General features: G+C 28.5%; 1 protein-coding gene across 1 annotated transcript in view; it reads right to left on the bottom strand.

The window, feature by feature from the left end:
• The window catches only part of LOC107456166 (uncharacterized), a 45,495-nt gene extending 39,988 nt beyond the window's left edge, over nucleotides 1-5,507 (bottom strand). Inside the window, exons 1-2 of the mRNA XM_087151386.1 lie at nucleotides 5,435-5,507; nucleotides 1,163-1,287 (exon numbers count right to left, since the gene is read on the bottom strand). Of these exons, the coding sequence (XP_087007512.1) occupies nucleotides 1,163-1,287; nucleotides 5,435-5,436 (127 nt within the window). The 5' untranslated portion in view covers nucleotides 5,437-5,507. The remainder of the gene's footprint in view (nucleotides 1-1,162; nucleotides 1,288-5,434) is intronic.
• Nucleotides 5,508-17,583: the final 12,076 nt, after the last annotated feature.

Here is a 17,583-nt window from a genome sequence, read left to right as displayed (position 1 = left end):
AAGCAAAAAAAATATTCTAATCCTTTATTAGTGTCTTAATAAATAAGTAAATTTCAAACATATATTTCTTCGTAGGTTAACAAGGATGAAACCTTTATCTGTTTAAAAAGGGTCAATAAACGAGAGAAAACGTTTTTGTCTAATCAACCGTTCCACAACTGAAAAAGTCATCCTGAGAAAACAAAGAGGAATTAAAAGTTAAATTTTGAAAACACCTCCAAGTTTTCTCAGGAAATCAAACTGCCTTTGGTGTTTTCATCCCACTTTTCTCATTTATTATAGAACAGTTTTCGATGCTGTTTTCATTTCTTCCTTGCTTAAATTTCAATTCGCCAATCCTAATATGTATACTTTTTTAACTTTATTTCTGAAATGAAAAAATGCATATTAAAAGAATATGTTGACTGAAAAGCAGCATCAGTTCATTTAAAGTGTTAAGGAACATAATGGCTCATGATTATGATACTGATCACTTAAGTGAACGAGCCCAATCTATAACAAAAAAAATATTTCCAAAATATCATACTTTCCTGGTTTTTCATGTTTTTTCAATGAGTGACTAATTTTGTTGAATTAGCCGTCTTTAACTTTAACATAAAACCAGCTACTTTTCTACCAAACAAAAACTTGATTTCTTAACTTTGACAATATTATTCCCGCATAATTTTGTTTATATTTTTTTTCTATTTAAAATTTAAATCATTCTAAAAACAAGATAGTGTCTGGTTTAATAAAAGGAAAACTATTTTTTTTTTAATTAAGGATACTTGAAGAAAATTTAATTTGTTAAGTTCGAAACAATTATTCAAACAAACTAAACACTTTTTATTTATTCATTGAAGATAAATACATAGAAAACAATCTGAAATAAATGCTTAATAAAAGTTTTAGGTTTTTATGTTTTTTGCATTTTTAATGACTTTGAATCATAATATCGTCCTGGTTTGCTTAAACCTTATGATGGTGCTAAATTGATCTATATTATCACTTCTTACACTTTATTGCACATGTTACTATGGTTTAAATTATTAAAAAAAAGTATTTTTCAATTTCATGTCTTTTTATGTTTGAAGCAAATGTGAACCATATTATGATTTAAGGTAGATACGTTAAGGTTCAAAATTGAATTGTGTTTTCTGTGACTGAGTCATTGAATACTTACATTCTCGGTGATAATTGCTTAGAACAGTAGCATTTTCCAGTTGTGGTTTTCTATCTTCATCTAAGTCGCCCGCTTCAGATCCATAACTCAAAGATAAGACAATTGAAACAAGGAAAACAGCATACCTATATTTTGTAAATTATTTTGATTTAACATTTTCAGTATTGAAATACGCCCGAATAAAAAAAAGCTTTAATTTGTTACCTGAACTAAAGCAATTTCATTTTATTTTATAACATAAATATGCTGAACAGCAGACCCTTTTTTATGGGTTTATGACTACTAATGTTCAACTACGTAGCCTTGTAATTTTGAAACCAATCCAGAAGATAAGGGAACTCCTGGATCAAGTATTGTGAGAATTTTGCCTTCATGGAGGACTTTTTGATGGAACTAACTCGCATTTGCGTTACATGGAGAGGAAGACTTCGAGAACTACAAACAGTTAGCCTGACGGCAAGGGGACTCCAACCCATGATCTGCCTATCACTGAGGATATTTCACGTCAGCACTGTTATTGGTGCAAACCGGATGCGGAATTCGTATCGACCAGCCATCGCTGGGATTTGAACCCGGTTCACCTTATTAGAAAACGAACGCTTTGTCCCCTTAGCCATCGGGGCTGCTGTATCATTTTGTAGTTCTTTTACATACTTTTATGGTCAGATCTAAGAAGGGCAGCCAAGTAAAAACAGAACAAAACAGCAATGGACCACATTAGCAACTTTGTGGTTTCGTATCCATATTTCCATCTGCAGTGTAAATAAAATATATAGTCAAAACATTCAAGTCTATGCAGTTCCTTCTTTTGCGTACTGGATAAGAGTATAGTGAAAAGTGTTATCATTGGAATAGGAAGCAGTTAAGAAAGAGCAGAAAAGTGTGTTTGGTTAGCAATTGAGAGTACTAAAATAAGCTGTTGAGAGTCCTAAAACAAATGAAAATTGAAGTTGTATCTTGTGAACCCTGCTTGTGACTGACAGGTGTGCGCGAGTGGTAAAAGAGATTCCGCGAAGAACAAATAACACTGCTTGGAAATGAGCCATTATGCCTGATGACATTGATCTGATTGGGAAAAACCGAGAAAAGTGAAGAAATTCGTGTTCAGATCGTCATAAGTTCTGCATCCCTGCATGCTATTATTGAAGACAGCCTGCAGGTTCGAATTATTTGCGTACTGTGGGTTCCACATTAACCGACGGAGGGACAAAAGATTGATATATTTCTGATAAAAGTTCATATCTTAGTGTTACCAAAGGAAGAGTTTGTGTTTTGGTCACGTAACGTTACAAGGGACGAAATATGGTGCCGCAATTTTGCGCCCAAATCAAACGGCAACGATAACAAGGGAAACTCTTCAATTCAAGGCAGCTCCATAAAAATCCTTAGAAGTCATGATGATCCTATTCTTTGATTGCAGAGACCCTCTATTCCTCGACCTCCTAGAACGTGGAGTCTTGATGAATGCGAAACTTTAATGCCGACACGTGGGACACGTCATCAAATCAAAACGTCCTTGCTGTCGTACCAAATGCTTCCATCTCCTTTCTAATAACCTAGTGAGAGATAAATTTCTGAGATTTGACTTGGAAACACTTCAACATCCACCGTACATTCCAGATCTCTTCCCATGTGAGTTTAAGATTTTTGGAGACCTGAAGATGGTGATCATTTAGATGGTGAAGTTCAGGAATAGGTGAGATAGTGGATCTCTCAGAAACATACCTCTTTTTATAAGACTGGAAATGATCTTCTCATTGAATGGAAGGTTAAAGCTTTTTGGCAATTATCAAGCTTTTAAATAATAATAATAATAAAACTCCCTTATCATTTTGTAACACGTTTGTGATTTTCATTTGACTACCCCTCTTAATAAAATAACAAAAATACTTAATTTTTAACATGACTAGATACACCAGTCACAATCAAACTAATCTATTATTAAGCAATTTTAGCAGCATAGTTATAAATAGCTTAACAGTAATAACATTTTTATTAAACAGCATAGTGAAATTATTAAGTAGTTAACTGTAGTTAACTGCTCAAAGCATTTATTAAGCTTCATTTTTAAAAACTTGAAATTTTCTAAATGTACTGAAAATAAATAGTTTATGCACATTTTAAAAGCAGATACAAAAATTGGGATTTCGTTATTGACATGTTTGATATGCTTGCCCTCAATGGCGTAGAGGAATATCTGTTCTTAATTAAATTCTGTAAAAATGTCCAGACATAACATGTTCAGTAAAAATGTCCTGAATACTACCATCAATTGAAAAAATTTTCTCCTACAACTTTTAAATCAACCAATTATCAGGAAAAATACAGCATTGCAGCAATGGTTACAGAGGTTTCTGCTAACAATAATTTTTTTCCTTGAAAATATCGGTCAAATTATAAACTGCCTAAAGTAAGTAAAATTAATGAAAAAACTTTATTATTCCTATTTCTTTCCTTATATCATATCTTACGTAGAATAATAATAATAAAATCCTAAATTGAATCATCTTTAATAAATCAATTTTATAATGCAGGAACGTAATGTGGTTCTTTAATAAATCATCTTTAATAAATCAAATTTATAATGCAGGAACGTAATGTGGTTTTTCATTTTAATGCTTTTAAAAACAGATTATCGATGTATTAGAACCGTGAGTTTAAAGTTCGAGGCAGATAAAACTTGCACATAGAACAGTTTGTTTTATCAGTGATTACAGCTGACTGCACTGATTTATTGTCATCAAGGACTTCTACCAGATGTTTTCCTTGATTTATAAACCTATAAAATGAAATATTTCTTTCGTCATTAAATCCTAAATTCTAAATTCAGCATTTAAGAAGTAACGTTTCGCAATTAAGAACTAGATTCATAACGCCCAACTTATAAATTATATAGCATCCAGAAACTCAAATCCTTGATATCAGTGTTCAAAAAAAATATAAGTCATGTGCATATCTAGCTTCAAAATATTCGAACTTGATGACCTCATACTAATAATTCACGAATTAGATTCACAACTGTAAGAAATAGAATAAGTTACTTTGCACGTGCAATTTCTTGCCAAATAAACATATAATATGTAATAACAATTTTAAATAAATAAATAATTTCCATCAAAAATACTATTCGAATATTTTAAAAATAACTTAAGCTTTTAACTTTTGAAAATACAACAAACACAAAATAAAATGTATTAAATATAGCCGATCACTATAATTTTTTAATAATTACAAAAAGAAAAATACTTGAAGCTTAATCTATTGTGCAAACAGAAAAAAATGCATAGTATAAAAGGGCAAACTCATAAAAGAGCTATATTCCCAAGATATGCAAACTTAATAATGGAATCCAAGGCGCAGTTTTAATTTATTTTTTTCAAAAAATGCACCTATTGTATTTTTTTTGGGGGGGAGAGGAAATTCTTCCACTTAATTGAAAAAAATTATTAATTTGACATTAATATCCCTGATATAATAAAAAATATGCTGTAAAATATACAGAGTGCAATTTACTTTTAATAAAAATATTCGGAATTTAACTTGTCTTCAATAATGTTTGCCTCTAGCTTTAATTAAAATTAAAATAATTATAAATTTAATACAACATGTTTTTCTTTGTATTATTTTTTTTAAAATTTATTCATCAAAACGAAAAATTTACGTTTCCACTTACTTCAGATAAAATTATATAATGTATCCCTATTTCATGGAGTCATTTTTAACAATTTTCGAGACACAATGCTTTTAAATTAAAAAAGTTATCAATCAAAACCAAAAATATACATTTCAACTTACAGGAAAAAAACTATAATATATGTATATTTCATAGAATTGTCTTTAACAAACTTCGAGCTATGCAATGCTTTTGAATTTTAAAAAAAAATCACCTTTGGGCAAAAAAAAGGCATTTAAATTCTCAACATCTCTTTAAGCCCAAAGCTAGAAAAACACGTATACGTGTTTTTATAATATCTCAATATCTCAAGTCATAATTTATATAAAAACATTAAAATTTTCGTCTTTTGAATAATTGAAAACAATATCGACTTTTTTAACATTTAGCAGATCATCAGTCCCTTTTATTGTAACAACTCGCATTACAAAGTATCAAATAAGACTGAAACTTCCCTATAAAAATAAAAATATCCTTAAGGGATAAAATATAACCAACTTTACGACGTTATAAAGAGAAATTTAAAAATATGAAACTAGTAACATAACAGCTTGGAAAAAAAACACATTTTGTATAAAATGGGTAGGTATAGTACTTACATTTTATGCTTTTTGTTTATAATTTAGAAATAAAATTCGACCTGAAAGCTTAAACGTGTTAAGCTAATAACCCAATAAAAATGCACATTCCCTAACGTGTGGGTGATATTTAAGTTCACATAATTGCTTTAATCTCAAAAGATTAGAGAAAATAATCATGTACTTATGAGAATCGAAACAAATGTCCGATATTTACCTTTGAGAGATTCATTATTATCAGTGATTGTCTCAAGTATTCTTTCTTTTCCTTTATCACAAACATGAATATTAATTGGCTGAGTTTTTAAAATTTTCAAGCAAGTTTTATATAAGTCTGAGTATAGATTTCTTCTGGATTTTTCCAGCACTTATAACTACGTCAACAATATATATATATATATATATATATATATATATATATATATATATATATATATATATATATATATATATATATATATATATATATATATATATATATATATATATATATATATATATATATATATATATATATATATATATATATATATATATATATATATATATATATATATATATATATATATATATATAAGCGATGGAATTTGGGATATAGATAGTTTGAAGCACAATGAAGCACTTTCAGAAAAAGAAATCGAAGTTCTCGTTAAAGTGAATCTACGGTCTTTGTTGAATAACATCATCGTTACTCTATACGTAAATCAACACAAATTCGTCAATCTGTTTTCCGCTATGTTAAAAATCAAGTTACACATAAATAATCAATACATTAGTTGATAGAATCAATCACCAATCACTTTAAAAACTGTAATACAGAGAAGATAGCTTATTTAAATATTGCAACTAAGGAAAATAACATAATGTCACTAAGAAAAAAATATGGTGAAAACTACACAAGAATATGCAAAAGTTTATCATGTTTCTGATTCTATGGGAACACCAAAAGCTTGATAATTTTTACCTAAGTGTTTTGGTAATGGTTTTGATAAAATCGATAATAAAATATGGTTTTATAATATGTGATAAAACTTGTTAAATGAGGAAAAAAATTGGTAATTTTATCATGATACCTTAGAGAATGACATGAAAACCATTTATTCGGATAAATTTACCTTTCAGTTTTGTATTTTTAACTAAATTTGTGGTACTATGAACTGTAATTTTGAAAACCAGAAATTCCGGTAAACCATTCCATATGAATGAAAAAATTGTCAAATGAATGGTTTAAATATTGTATATTTTGGTTTAATTAACCAGAATCTATAGATTTATTCTATAGACTTAGTTTCAATTTTATTTAAATTAAGCATAAAAAATTCATAGGAAACGACATCTCATTTGCAGGTTTCAGACTAGTAAACAAGTATAATAAAAAAATCGTATTTTTTATACTTCGTAATTATTAAATCCCTTTTAACTTCTGAACTTTTAGTCTTATCAACTTAATTTTGATGCCATTCTATTCAGTGTGAGATATACATAGGAAACAATAACTCATTTGTCCAGATAGTAATGCTTGATGTTTCCTTCTTTTGACCCTTCTCCTCTGTAGTGTATTCATGGTGTTAGCTTGAACTCACCTCGAGAGAGAATACAAATTTCAAGTTTCCATATTTGGCCCAAACCACAATTTTTAAAACAATTTCTTACTTTCCTCTCATTATTTATCCGTATGTAGTAATTATTTATGATGTAGGAACAGGATTAAAAATGTCAAAGTCTAAACTAAAATGTCTAAAACATGATGTAAGATTAGGTTGAGAATAAAAAGTATGATCAAAATTGACAGAATATGGTAAAATTTACCATGTTTCTGACTACACCAAAAAGCTCAGTAATTTTTACCAAAATGATGATTTTGACAAAGTTAACTATAAAATATGATTTTATAATATGTAATAAAATTTGCTAATTTTATCATGATACCTTACAGTATGACATAAAAACAATTTATTCGGTTAAAAAAGTTTAAGTCTGTGATAGTAAGAACTATAATTTTTAAAACCAGAATTTCCCATAAACCATTACCATTTGATCGAAAAAATACCAAATGAATGGTTTAAATATCACATATTTTTGTTTTATTAACAAGAATTTTGCTTTTTTTACCGGAAATGTCATTACCATAAAATATTGTAATTTTACCAAAATTTTTTTCTCCGTTTATCATCAAATTTCTAAAAATGCTGCATTTTTTTCCATGCAAAGATTTTGGTAACTATAGTAAGAACTTATAGATTACAATTAGTACTTCCTTTTCCTTACAATATTATGAAAACAATTAATTTTTAATGAAAAAAATAGCTTTTAAAACAATGTTTTTTAAATAATTTTTAAAACAAACTTATATAAGTCCGTATATTGACTTGAATAGCATGAAATATTAATTCAAAGCTTTTAAACTTTTTGTTATTCAAAAATTTCGATCCTTCTTATTAAAACTGATGCAAATTTTGCTAAAATAACAACATTTCCTTAAAGTTTTGATCCTAATTTTATTAAATATTTTTAACAATTTTTAAATGTAAAATTTGCGAAAGTTTGCGGTCAAGAATAAAATTCATCAATATTTTCTAACCATGCGTCTTTCATAACTTTTAGTTTGCGAACAATAAAATTATTAGCAACAAGAAAAGTTACATTATCAAAGAAGAAAATATCTTCTTTTTTTAAGTAATTTGATAAAAAAGAACATCTATACAAAAGAAACTAATCAAAGAATAGCAAACTACCTGACACTGAAAATTGAAGCAATTGTTTTTTATGAGGATTAGATTAGTCTTGACAGGATTTGTTTGTTCTATCTGTATTGTATTTCACATAAAGGATTAACTTTCTTTGAAAGTGATAAAATTCCAACATTGTCAGATAAAGTTTCAAGTTACATTATTAAAAAAAAGATAGGTTAACAAAAGTGTCTATCCTAACTAAATTTAAAAATATGAAGGTCAGAAAAGCATAAAAATGGACAGTGAAATTTATTGTGTCTTAATAAATTTTAATAATTTCGTGAAATAAAAGATAAGACACAAAGTTTTAAAATTTTTCTTGAAATGGACTTTTTCATTGCATACAGGTGCTAAAAATAAAAAAGGTAGAGTTTAATTGGAATATCTTAAGTTTAAAATTGTAAGAAAGTAAAGATACAAAGAAATGTATAATAAAAAACTTTCACTTTAATCTTTTTTGCTTTCTTTTTTTATTTGCAAGGCGTGAGAGATGCGCAACACTTTTCGACCAAACGGGTAAAGAGTTATACTTAGGTCAAAAACTTAATTATTAATAAGAAGAGAAATTTACTGTTTTCTTTTATTATTTTTAATTGAGTTTTCAGAAATCCTTTCAATTGATTGGTTGTACACCTTTGATCCTTTTTTAATTTATGGAAGAATAAAAACGAGTAGGGGAGAGTCGGGTAGCTCCGCCCACTTAAGGAATATTGCTTATATTTCCGTATAATATTGAGTAATAATCAATATTTTTGCATGTTTCTATTGTTTTATCATCTAATTAAATAACGCGAAAAGAATAAATCAAAAAAAAGAATAGTTTAACTTAAAAAATAGAAATTTAAAAAAAAACATGTTTTTCAGCTCTTTTCAAAATGTGTCGGGTAGCCCAGCCCAGTTACACAAATTATGTTTTTTGGCTGTTTTTTCAGGTGTAAATGAAAATGACCAATGTATTGACAATAGATAAACCTCATTTACCATTTTTATCACAAAATTATTTTATTTATTAAATATTTATATTTATATAACATGGTAAACTATTGTTTACCATGTTACCAGCTGTATCTTTAATATAACAATTATTGTCCGATAGCCGATTGACTTGAAATAATATTCTATACATGTGAAATTGACAGTGGGCGGGGATACCCGACACTCTCCTAAGTGTTATTGATTTCATTTACTATAAAAAAAAATTATGAAATTTCATTTTTTTCTCTTTTTTCAGTTAATAGTATAATTTATCAAATAAAAGAATAGAATAGATAGAAGTAAATAACGATATAAAAGGAAAACACTATTTTCAATTAATCGAACTAATATCTGTGAAAATGATTTGAAATTGCTTTGAAAATTTTATGTTTCCCCACAATTGTAAACTATAAGAAAATTGTTCACAAATTCACTCAATACAAACTTGACTTGTTGTTTTTGCTAAAATATATTAAAAAACTAAATTTTAAAACTTGGTAGAGAGTAAAAAAAAAACATATGAATGACAAAGACACCAACACTTTATTGAGTTAACTACTCAAATATACAGCACCCACTATCCGTTTCATTTCGCTGTTGCAGGCTAACGAACAGATAAGAACTTATTCTTTTTTCAGATAGTGATAAGTTTATTTTCAATTTTGCGGAACTAGTATTGAAAATCATAATGTTAATACTTGTTGTATTTGTTTAGTCCTTTTTTTTAAAAAAAAAACCCTGCTCTTTCTCCAATTTTATCTCTCAGAAATAGATATTTGCATTGAAATCTTATTAAAGTTGTTTAACAATTTTACTCTAAAATAAACCACATATTGAAGAAATAAATATAAGGCTATGAAGAAGAAGAAAGATTCAGGGGTGCCATTTATATTGAGATGATGGATATAATACTTGAGCCGGATTAGAATTAATAAAAAGCTTTTATTTAATATATTTGCAGAGCTCGAGGTACCAAATATACATATTACCCATAAGAATTTCAGTTGAATCAATTTTGCATAATAATATTAATAAGGACAGGCCATGGGAGACGAATCCCCCAAATATATTTAATTTTTTCAATAAAATATTATTTTCATCTTTTTTTAAACAAAAAGTAATATTCAATTTTTTATTAATTTTTATTCTCAATACCTTTATTTTGAAAACTATGTTTTAGAAAAAAAAAAGCTACTGAATGCGATATTAAAACGAATCATGCCACGAGACTGAAGCGGAAAGACATCCTTCTCAAATAAAATGCCATTTGTTTATTTTTTATAGGGATAAAAAAAAGGCGACATTCTTCGAACGCTCGAACATGGCACTCATTCTCGAGACTATAACGCGAGAATGATGGAGACAGAACAGATTTGAAGTATGAAAACTCTCAGTTGCCAACAAAATATTGGGGGGGGGGAATAAAGCTGAAACAAAACAAGAAAACTACGGTGACTGATGGGATGCTGGTTGCCTGAGGTAAATTAGAATAGAATGCATTTCCAAGTCAAATATAGAGTTGGAACTGAACTGATGTCTTTTACTGATGAATCGAAATCCATATAAATGAAACAAGATTGAAGAGCATCAATGTAGGCTGGAGTTTATGGAGTGGTAAGATATTCGGTAATGCCATAAGTGCCAACAATATGAGGCAATAGTTTTATTTTCGAAGTTATTTAACGTTTTATTTTCTAAGTTACTTAAGGTTTTATTTTTTTCACAATATTTTGATTGACACCTGTGCCTTTTCATATTTCTAACCTGTTCTGTTTTTAACACTCATGTATTGTTGTCTTAATAAGGGTATTGTTTGAAAGCTTCAGACAATTCGACTTCTTTTCAAGGTTGTTATAAAGCAAATGTAACTTTTATTGACAAGTATGTGAGGTAAATGATACTTAATTTTGAGACTTTATTTAATCTGATTTTTTTTAAATCCTGAGTCTAATTATATAAAATATGAGTATTTCATCACTCCAAAAAATATATTTAAATAATTAATTAATTTTTAAAGTACTGAAATATCAAAAAAAGTGTTAGTAACAAATAAAGTTTTAGAAATCGTCATAAACTAAATATTAATACATACCTTAAAATTGTATCCAAAGATATTTTCTTTTATCATGGAATATTTTAAATATTTTCAAATGAAAAAAAACTCAAGTAGACCTGAAATTTATCTACTCAAATTTATTTTGCTTTTATTTTCCTTTTATTATTCATAATATTTTGCTTTATTTTCCATTTATATATCATAATACATAGTATTTTGAATATCATTAATTAAAGTTTTTGGAACCCTTATTAAAAATGAAATCAAGAAACTATCTACATTAAAGGTTACAAAAAAATCCTTTAATTTCTAAGGTTGGAAAATGGACAGCCGCTTTTAAAATCTGTCGAATCACTAATAAAGAAGTGTAATTTGAAGCATAAAAGCAAATTTGAATGCTGGATGAAACTTAATAAACGCATTTCATCTCTATTTCTTCGAGTATCAAACAGATTCGATGATTTCAATCTCGCTCTCCTCAGCCGCTGTAGGATAGTGGATAGAGGGCTCGATTTTCAATGAAGTGACACAATCCCAGAGGTGGTTGGTTGCGAAGAATCATTCTCTCGACTCGCACAGTCCACAAAGCAGGCGTAAAATATTTTCAGAGATAAACGGATGATCGTTCAGTATGCCCTTACCGTTGGGCTATCCCTAGGAATTTTTTGTGGTTTTCCTCTCCATGTAGCGCAAATGTGGACTAGTTCCATCAAAAAGGCTAGTTTGATCCAATGTTTGATTCAGGAATTCCTCTGTCCTCTGAGTTGAGTTCAAAATTCCAAGATTACGCAGTTGAACATTGATGGTCGTAAACTCTTAAATGATTTGGCTGTTTAAAGCACCGGTTATAAAAAGAATTTCTCCCACCTTAATAGTAATTTGTCCAATTTTGAAGGAAATTTTGCTTTTCCTTATTTAAAGAGTAATTTGCATCCCTTATAGTATATATATATATATATATATATATATATATATATATATATATATATATATATATATATATATATATATATATATATATATATATATATATATATATATATATATATATATATATATATAACTAAACTAAACTCAGTGGCGCGACAGCCCATAGAGGGCCAAGGCCTACTGTGCCCATCTCAGTTTTCTTGACCTTGGGCTCTGGGGTGCAGGAGCAGATGTTCCGGTCAGGTGGTCTGCCGAACGCGGAACCCCCAGTGTTTAGTTCCCAAGCATGCTTGGTACTCATTTATCTACCCACTGAAGGGATGAAAGGCTGAGTCAACCCTGCCCGGCCCGAGGATATATATATATATATATATATATATATATATATATATATATATATATATATATATATATATATATATATATATATATATATATATATATATATATATATATATATATATATATATATATATATATATATATATATATATATATATATATATATATATATATATATATAAGTGATTAACTCCAGAACCTTTGCACTTTGCAAAAATTTACTATTTTAAATTTAATTTCCAAACTTTCTGCAGACAATTAACGAATGATTTGAAAATCCGATAATTTAACGCCATTGATTTCGTGCATCAAAAGAAAATTTAACCAACCGTTCCAGGAAATTAATTGACTTTCACTGAAACTGAGAGGCAAGAGTAAATTAAAACTGTAGTGATATTTTTGTAACTGCATTATCTATCATCTTCATCTTTAGAAACACAAAATCATTAACCAAATACGCAAATTTATTTTGCGCAAACTATGTACAATTGTATTTGGACCCTGGTTTAAATTAAGAACGAAAACACTGAAAAATGAATTGCCCGAGAACTTAAAACAAATAATGATAAAATGTTTTATTTAATTTCGATGTAAACAGTTAAGTATTTGTTCTTTAAATCGGTTTCATCTTCGCTGCTGATCATATTTTTTTCGCAATTACAATCTGAAAAGAGTAAAAAATATATTTTAATTCATGTGAAATTTAAAAAATAAAGTAAAAATGCCATAAGTAATTATATGCTTATTGATTGAAAAAAAGAATAATGATAGCCATTTATGTTAGCATTATATACTTATATTTTGCTTTAAATAAATTATTCTTTTATTGATGTTTTTTCATCACAATTACTTTTTAATCTTATTTTATTTATATCACTAAAAATATTTTCTAAATTGGATAACTTTATTTAGCGAATGATTTCTATACTTGATATGTTACCAATAACAATCAACACTTAGGGAAAAGTTGCTATTGGGACATTTAATTTTTGGAAATCAATTTTGATGTCAAATTTGTCAATTCATAAATTTGTGCATGTTAAATTAATTTAACGAAAATTAAAGTAACTCTTAAAAGTTTACGTAGTGTTACATAAAATTTAAAAAAAAATATTTTTTACCTTAATCATTTTTAAATATGATATCACACAGTTCAAATTCAAAACATAACTTTTTCCATTAAATAGTATTAACAAATACATTTTTTTATCAAACACTGACTAAAATTGCAATTATAAAATGGACATTTTATAAATTAACATTAAAAATGTGACTTACGAAACCTATAATTTCAGAATTTAAACAACTTTCTTTGAATTACTTTCTAAAATTTTGGGTTCGAGTTTTAAGTTTTTCAAAATATATCAGCTAATTATAGGCTTTTGATTATGTAAGCGATAATCATATTTTACTGTTAAATGAAGCACTTGATATCAAATTTACACCGCAAAATTTTATTTTAATTGTCGAAGTATTTAAAAACCTAAGGAAGAAATTAGTTTGCCAGCCTATGTAATAAAATAAAAACATTTATTTTTTTAAAGACCTCTTTAACTTTAGAATAAATATTTTTTGTAATACACACATAAATACCTAATAAAAGTTTGAAACTTTTTTACATAAATATTTAAATCCATAAATATTTATTCCTTCAAGCTGTAATCTTAATAAAATACCATAATTAAATACTTCAATCTGAACAAATTTAACCTCTTACTAGAGAACGCTTTAGTAAGTTCATGGAAATTTTCACTTAGACTGTTGCTTTCATAATAAATGCATGTTTAGTAATAAATATTATACATACTATATGCTGAGTGGCAAAATTATTCTGATTACCTGACAATTTTATGCAAAATAGGCAGAAGAGTGCAGTTTTAGGCAGATAGGAGAGATAGCTACAAAAAGGGAATGCGAGGCAAGTGAACCATTAATTACACTATGTTACCCTCGGAGATATGGGCAAAAAACGTTGCTTAACTTGAATGCGTCATGATTGTAGGCTCTCGAAGCGTCGAACCAGTATCAGCAAAACGGCTGCTCTTGTGAAGCGTTCAAGAGCAGCAGTTATTACCGTGTGCAGAGAGTAGACTACCAAGCAGAAAACCGGGTCTCAACATCAGGTTTGTGGTCGTCAAAGGCTACTGAATGCTGGAGCTGAAAAGAGACTTTCCAGAGTAGTCCAATCCAACATATCAGCAACAATACGTCAAATAGGGAGGAATCTTAATGAAAGTGCAACTGCGAACGTCTCTGAACGAACTGTGCACCGCACAATACAGTCTATAGGAGCCAACAACATGTCCGAAAGCCTCTGCTGTCAGCTTTGAACAAGAGCAGACGTCTCCAGTTTGCAAAGGAACATAAGGATTGCACTGTAGATGACTGGGTCATGTGGTCTGATGAATCACGTTTTCAATTACACTTAAAGCTGGTGGAGGCAATGTAATGGTTTGGGGGATGATTTCTTGGCATTGCATGGATCCTTTTATTCTTGTGGAACAACGTTTGAATGCCCAAGGGTATTTAAGTGCTATCGCAGATCAAATACATCCTGTTATGTTAATGGCGTGCCCTGCCGTGGATGGATACTTTCAGCAAGACAATGCTACTTGTCATACAGCTTGCACTCTCGTCAGATGGTTCAAAGTACATGACGGCGACTTTACCTTGCTTCGTTGGCCAGTACAAGCACCATATCTCAATCCAATTGAGAATTTGGGGGATGAAATTGAACGGAGCATCAGACAGCTGGTTCCAGTGCTATCCAATCTGACATAACTAAAAAGTACAGTTAAGCACAGGAATTTTGTCTGTTCTTGTCTAGACACGCTGTCGCATTATCATTGCGTCTTTATTAACTTTTCTTTTGCTGGTACTCAGTAGTTTTATGTGTTCTAGTGCCAAGACTCTATCTTGAATGCGTCTTTTTAATGTTAATACAAATTTTAACATCTTAATTAGGAATTTTTCTTATTTTTTCAGACATCTAACATAATAATTTCGGAGCAAAGTCCCAGACTTCGAGGTCGAGATGGCTGGGTACATAACAAATGTAACATATCAGGTGAACTATTCAGATGTATTTATTCAGAGTTCTAAATGACAATGTGGTATTTGAAAAGCGTAATTTCTCGAACATAAATAAACAACCACTATTTTAAATTTATACGATCCATAGCGACTCAAAAAAGAATTGTTGACGTGTAAAATACGTTCAAAAAGCTACGTAAAAAATTTATTAAAGGATTTATGCAAAAGGACATCACGATTTACTAGATTATTCTTTAAAAAAAACAATACTCATTGAAATGTTAGAAAATTCAATGTAGATTTTTCTGAAGTGACAGTATTCTTTTTCTCTAATACGCATTTTGAGCTATATGTCTATTTTCGTAAATATGCATTTAGAGCTCTGCCTATCTTTAAATACGCAGCTCAAACTATGTCCATTTTCTTCTACAAACATTTTGAGCTATGTCTGTTTTCAAAAACGAGTATTTTGAGCTATGTCCATTCCCTTAAATACTCATTTTAAGCTATGATTATATTCTCAAACACGCAATTTGAGCTGTATTCAAAATAAAAAGCTCACCGATGAGATTAATTATGATATAGAACTGTTCCTTTGTAATACTTTTTAGACATAAACATTCTTAGTATAAATACTAGAATTTATCTCTATCTGAGTTTTTATATTTTAATTCAAAAGAAGAATTTTGAGTGTTAAGCAGAATCTCATTATTTTATTCATCAAAAATTTTATCGGAATCCAATTTTCGTAACGAAACACTTTCGGTGGGAATATAAAGAAACTACTCATTAAAATGGATTGAAAATTCGAAAAATAATTATATTTGCCTCAACAACTTTGTTAATTCGAACCATTTAGTTAATATCCTTTCAGCAAACATTTATTTTTGCACCTTCTAAAGATATGATTAAATAAACGAAATAATAAGACAACTTCTCGAGCGCGAAATATTTAGATACAATTATTTTACAATGCCTAAAGAAGGATTTCCAATATTCTTTAAATAGATATTATATCTCATTTTTTATAAGCTTATTTAAAAATGGAAAGTAATTTTTAATACTTGATAGTTTTATTGCATTATAAAGATTAACTTTCGTAAACTGAATCTGGTTGTCATACCAATTATTAATACGAAGTTTGTTAAAATTAAAAAAATATTCGACTATAATTTGAATTGGTAAAATATACTTAGCATGGGGTTGGAGCTTATTGACTTTTACAAAGCGTACATCAGACCACTCTTTCAACTTTTTTTCAAGACTGCAGTCCCTGATGGCTAAATTATTAGACTCACTATAAGATTCTATGTAAAATCTTAATTATCAGGTGATAACTATATTGTAATATTTTTTACGTGGCTGAAACTGGTTTGTATTTGCTTACGTTAGTGTATCAATTGGTTAACATCGTAATGCATTGCGTTAAAAATAAATGCAAATAGGAAGTATATAAAAATTCTCCTGAATAAAAACCCCTTACATGTATGTTTAAATATAAAAGTATTGCATATAATCTCGTGCAAAATATGCAATTATTAAAAAACTACAGAATCTCTAATAATTTAGTCTAATTATTATAATATACTATTACAATACCTGATAAAATAAATAGTCTATATTTATGTATTATATCGTGTAATTTATTTAATCGTCGAATTTATATTATATGTCTTCTAATTTAACCAATTGATAAGCGTAAGCAAGTGCAAACCAGTTTCAGTTGCGTAAAAACAATTTTACGTGACTGAAACTGGTTTGCATTTGCTTACGTTAGTATATCAATTGGTTAACATCGTAATGTAATGCGTTAAAAATAAATACGAATAGGAAGTTTTAAAAAGTCTCCATTACATGTATGTTTAAATATAAAAGTATTGCATATAATCTCGTGCAAAACATGCAATTAGTAAAACACTACAGTGCGTCTAATAATTTGGTCTAATTATTATAATATACTATTACAATACCTGATGTAATAAATAGTCCATATTTATGTAATATATCGTGGAATTTATTTAATCGTCGAATTTACATTATATGTCTTCCAATTTAACCAATAGATACACGAGCGTAAACAAGTGCAAACCGGTTTCAGTCGC

Source organism: Parasteatoda tepidariorum, chromosome 9, assembly GCF_982258835.1.
Source record: "Parasteatoda tepidariorum strain Cologne lab strain chromosome 9, Ptep-v5.0, whole genome shotgun sequence".
NCBI classification, from domain to species: Eukaryota; Metazoa; Arthropoda; class Arachnida; order Araneae; family Theridiidae; genus Parasteatoda; species Parasteatoda tepidariorum.
The sequence above is the reverse complement of the archived record's forward strand: the minus strand, read 5'-3'. Positions and strand labels throughout refer to the sequence as shown.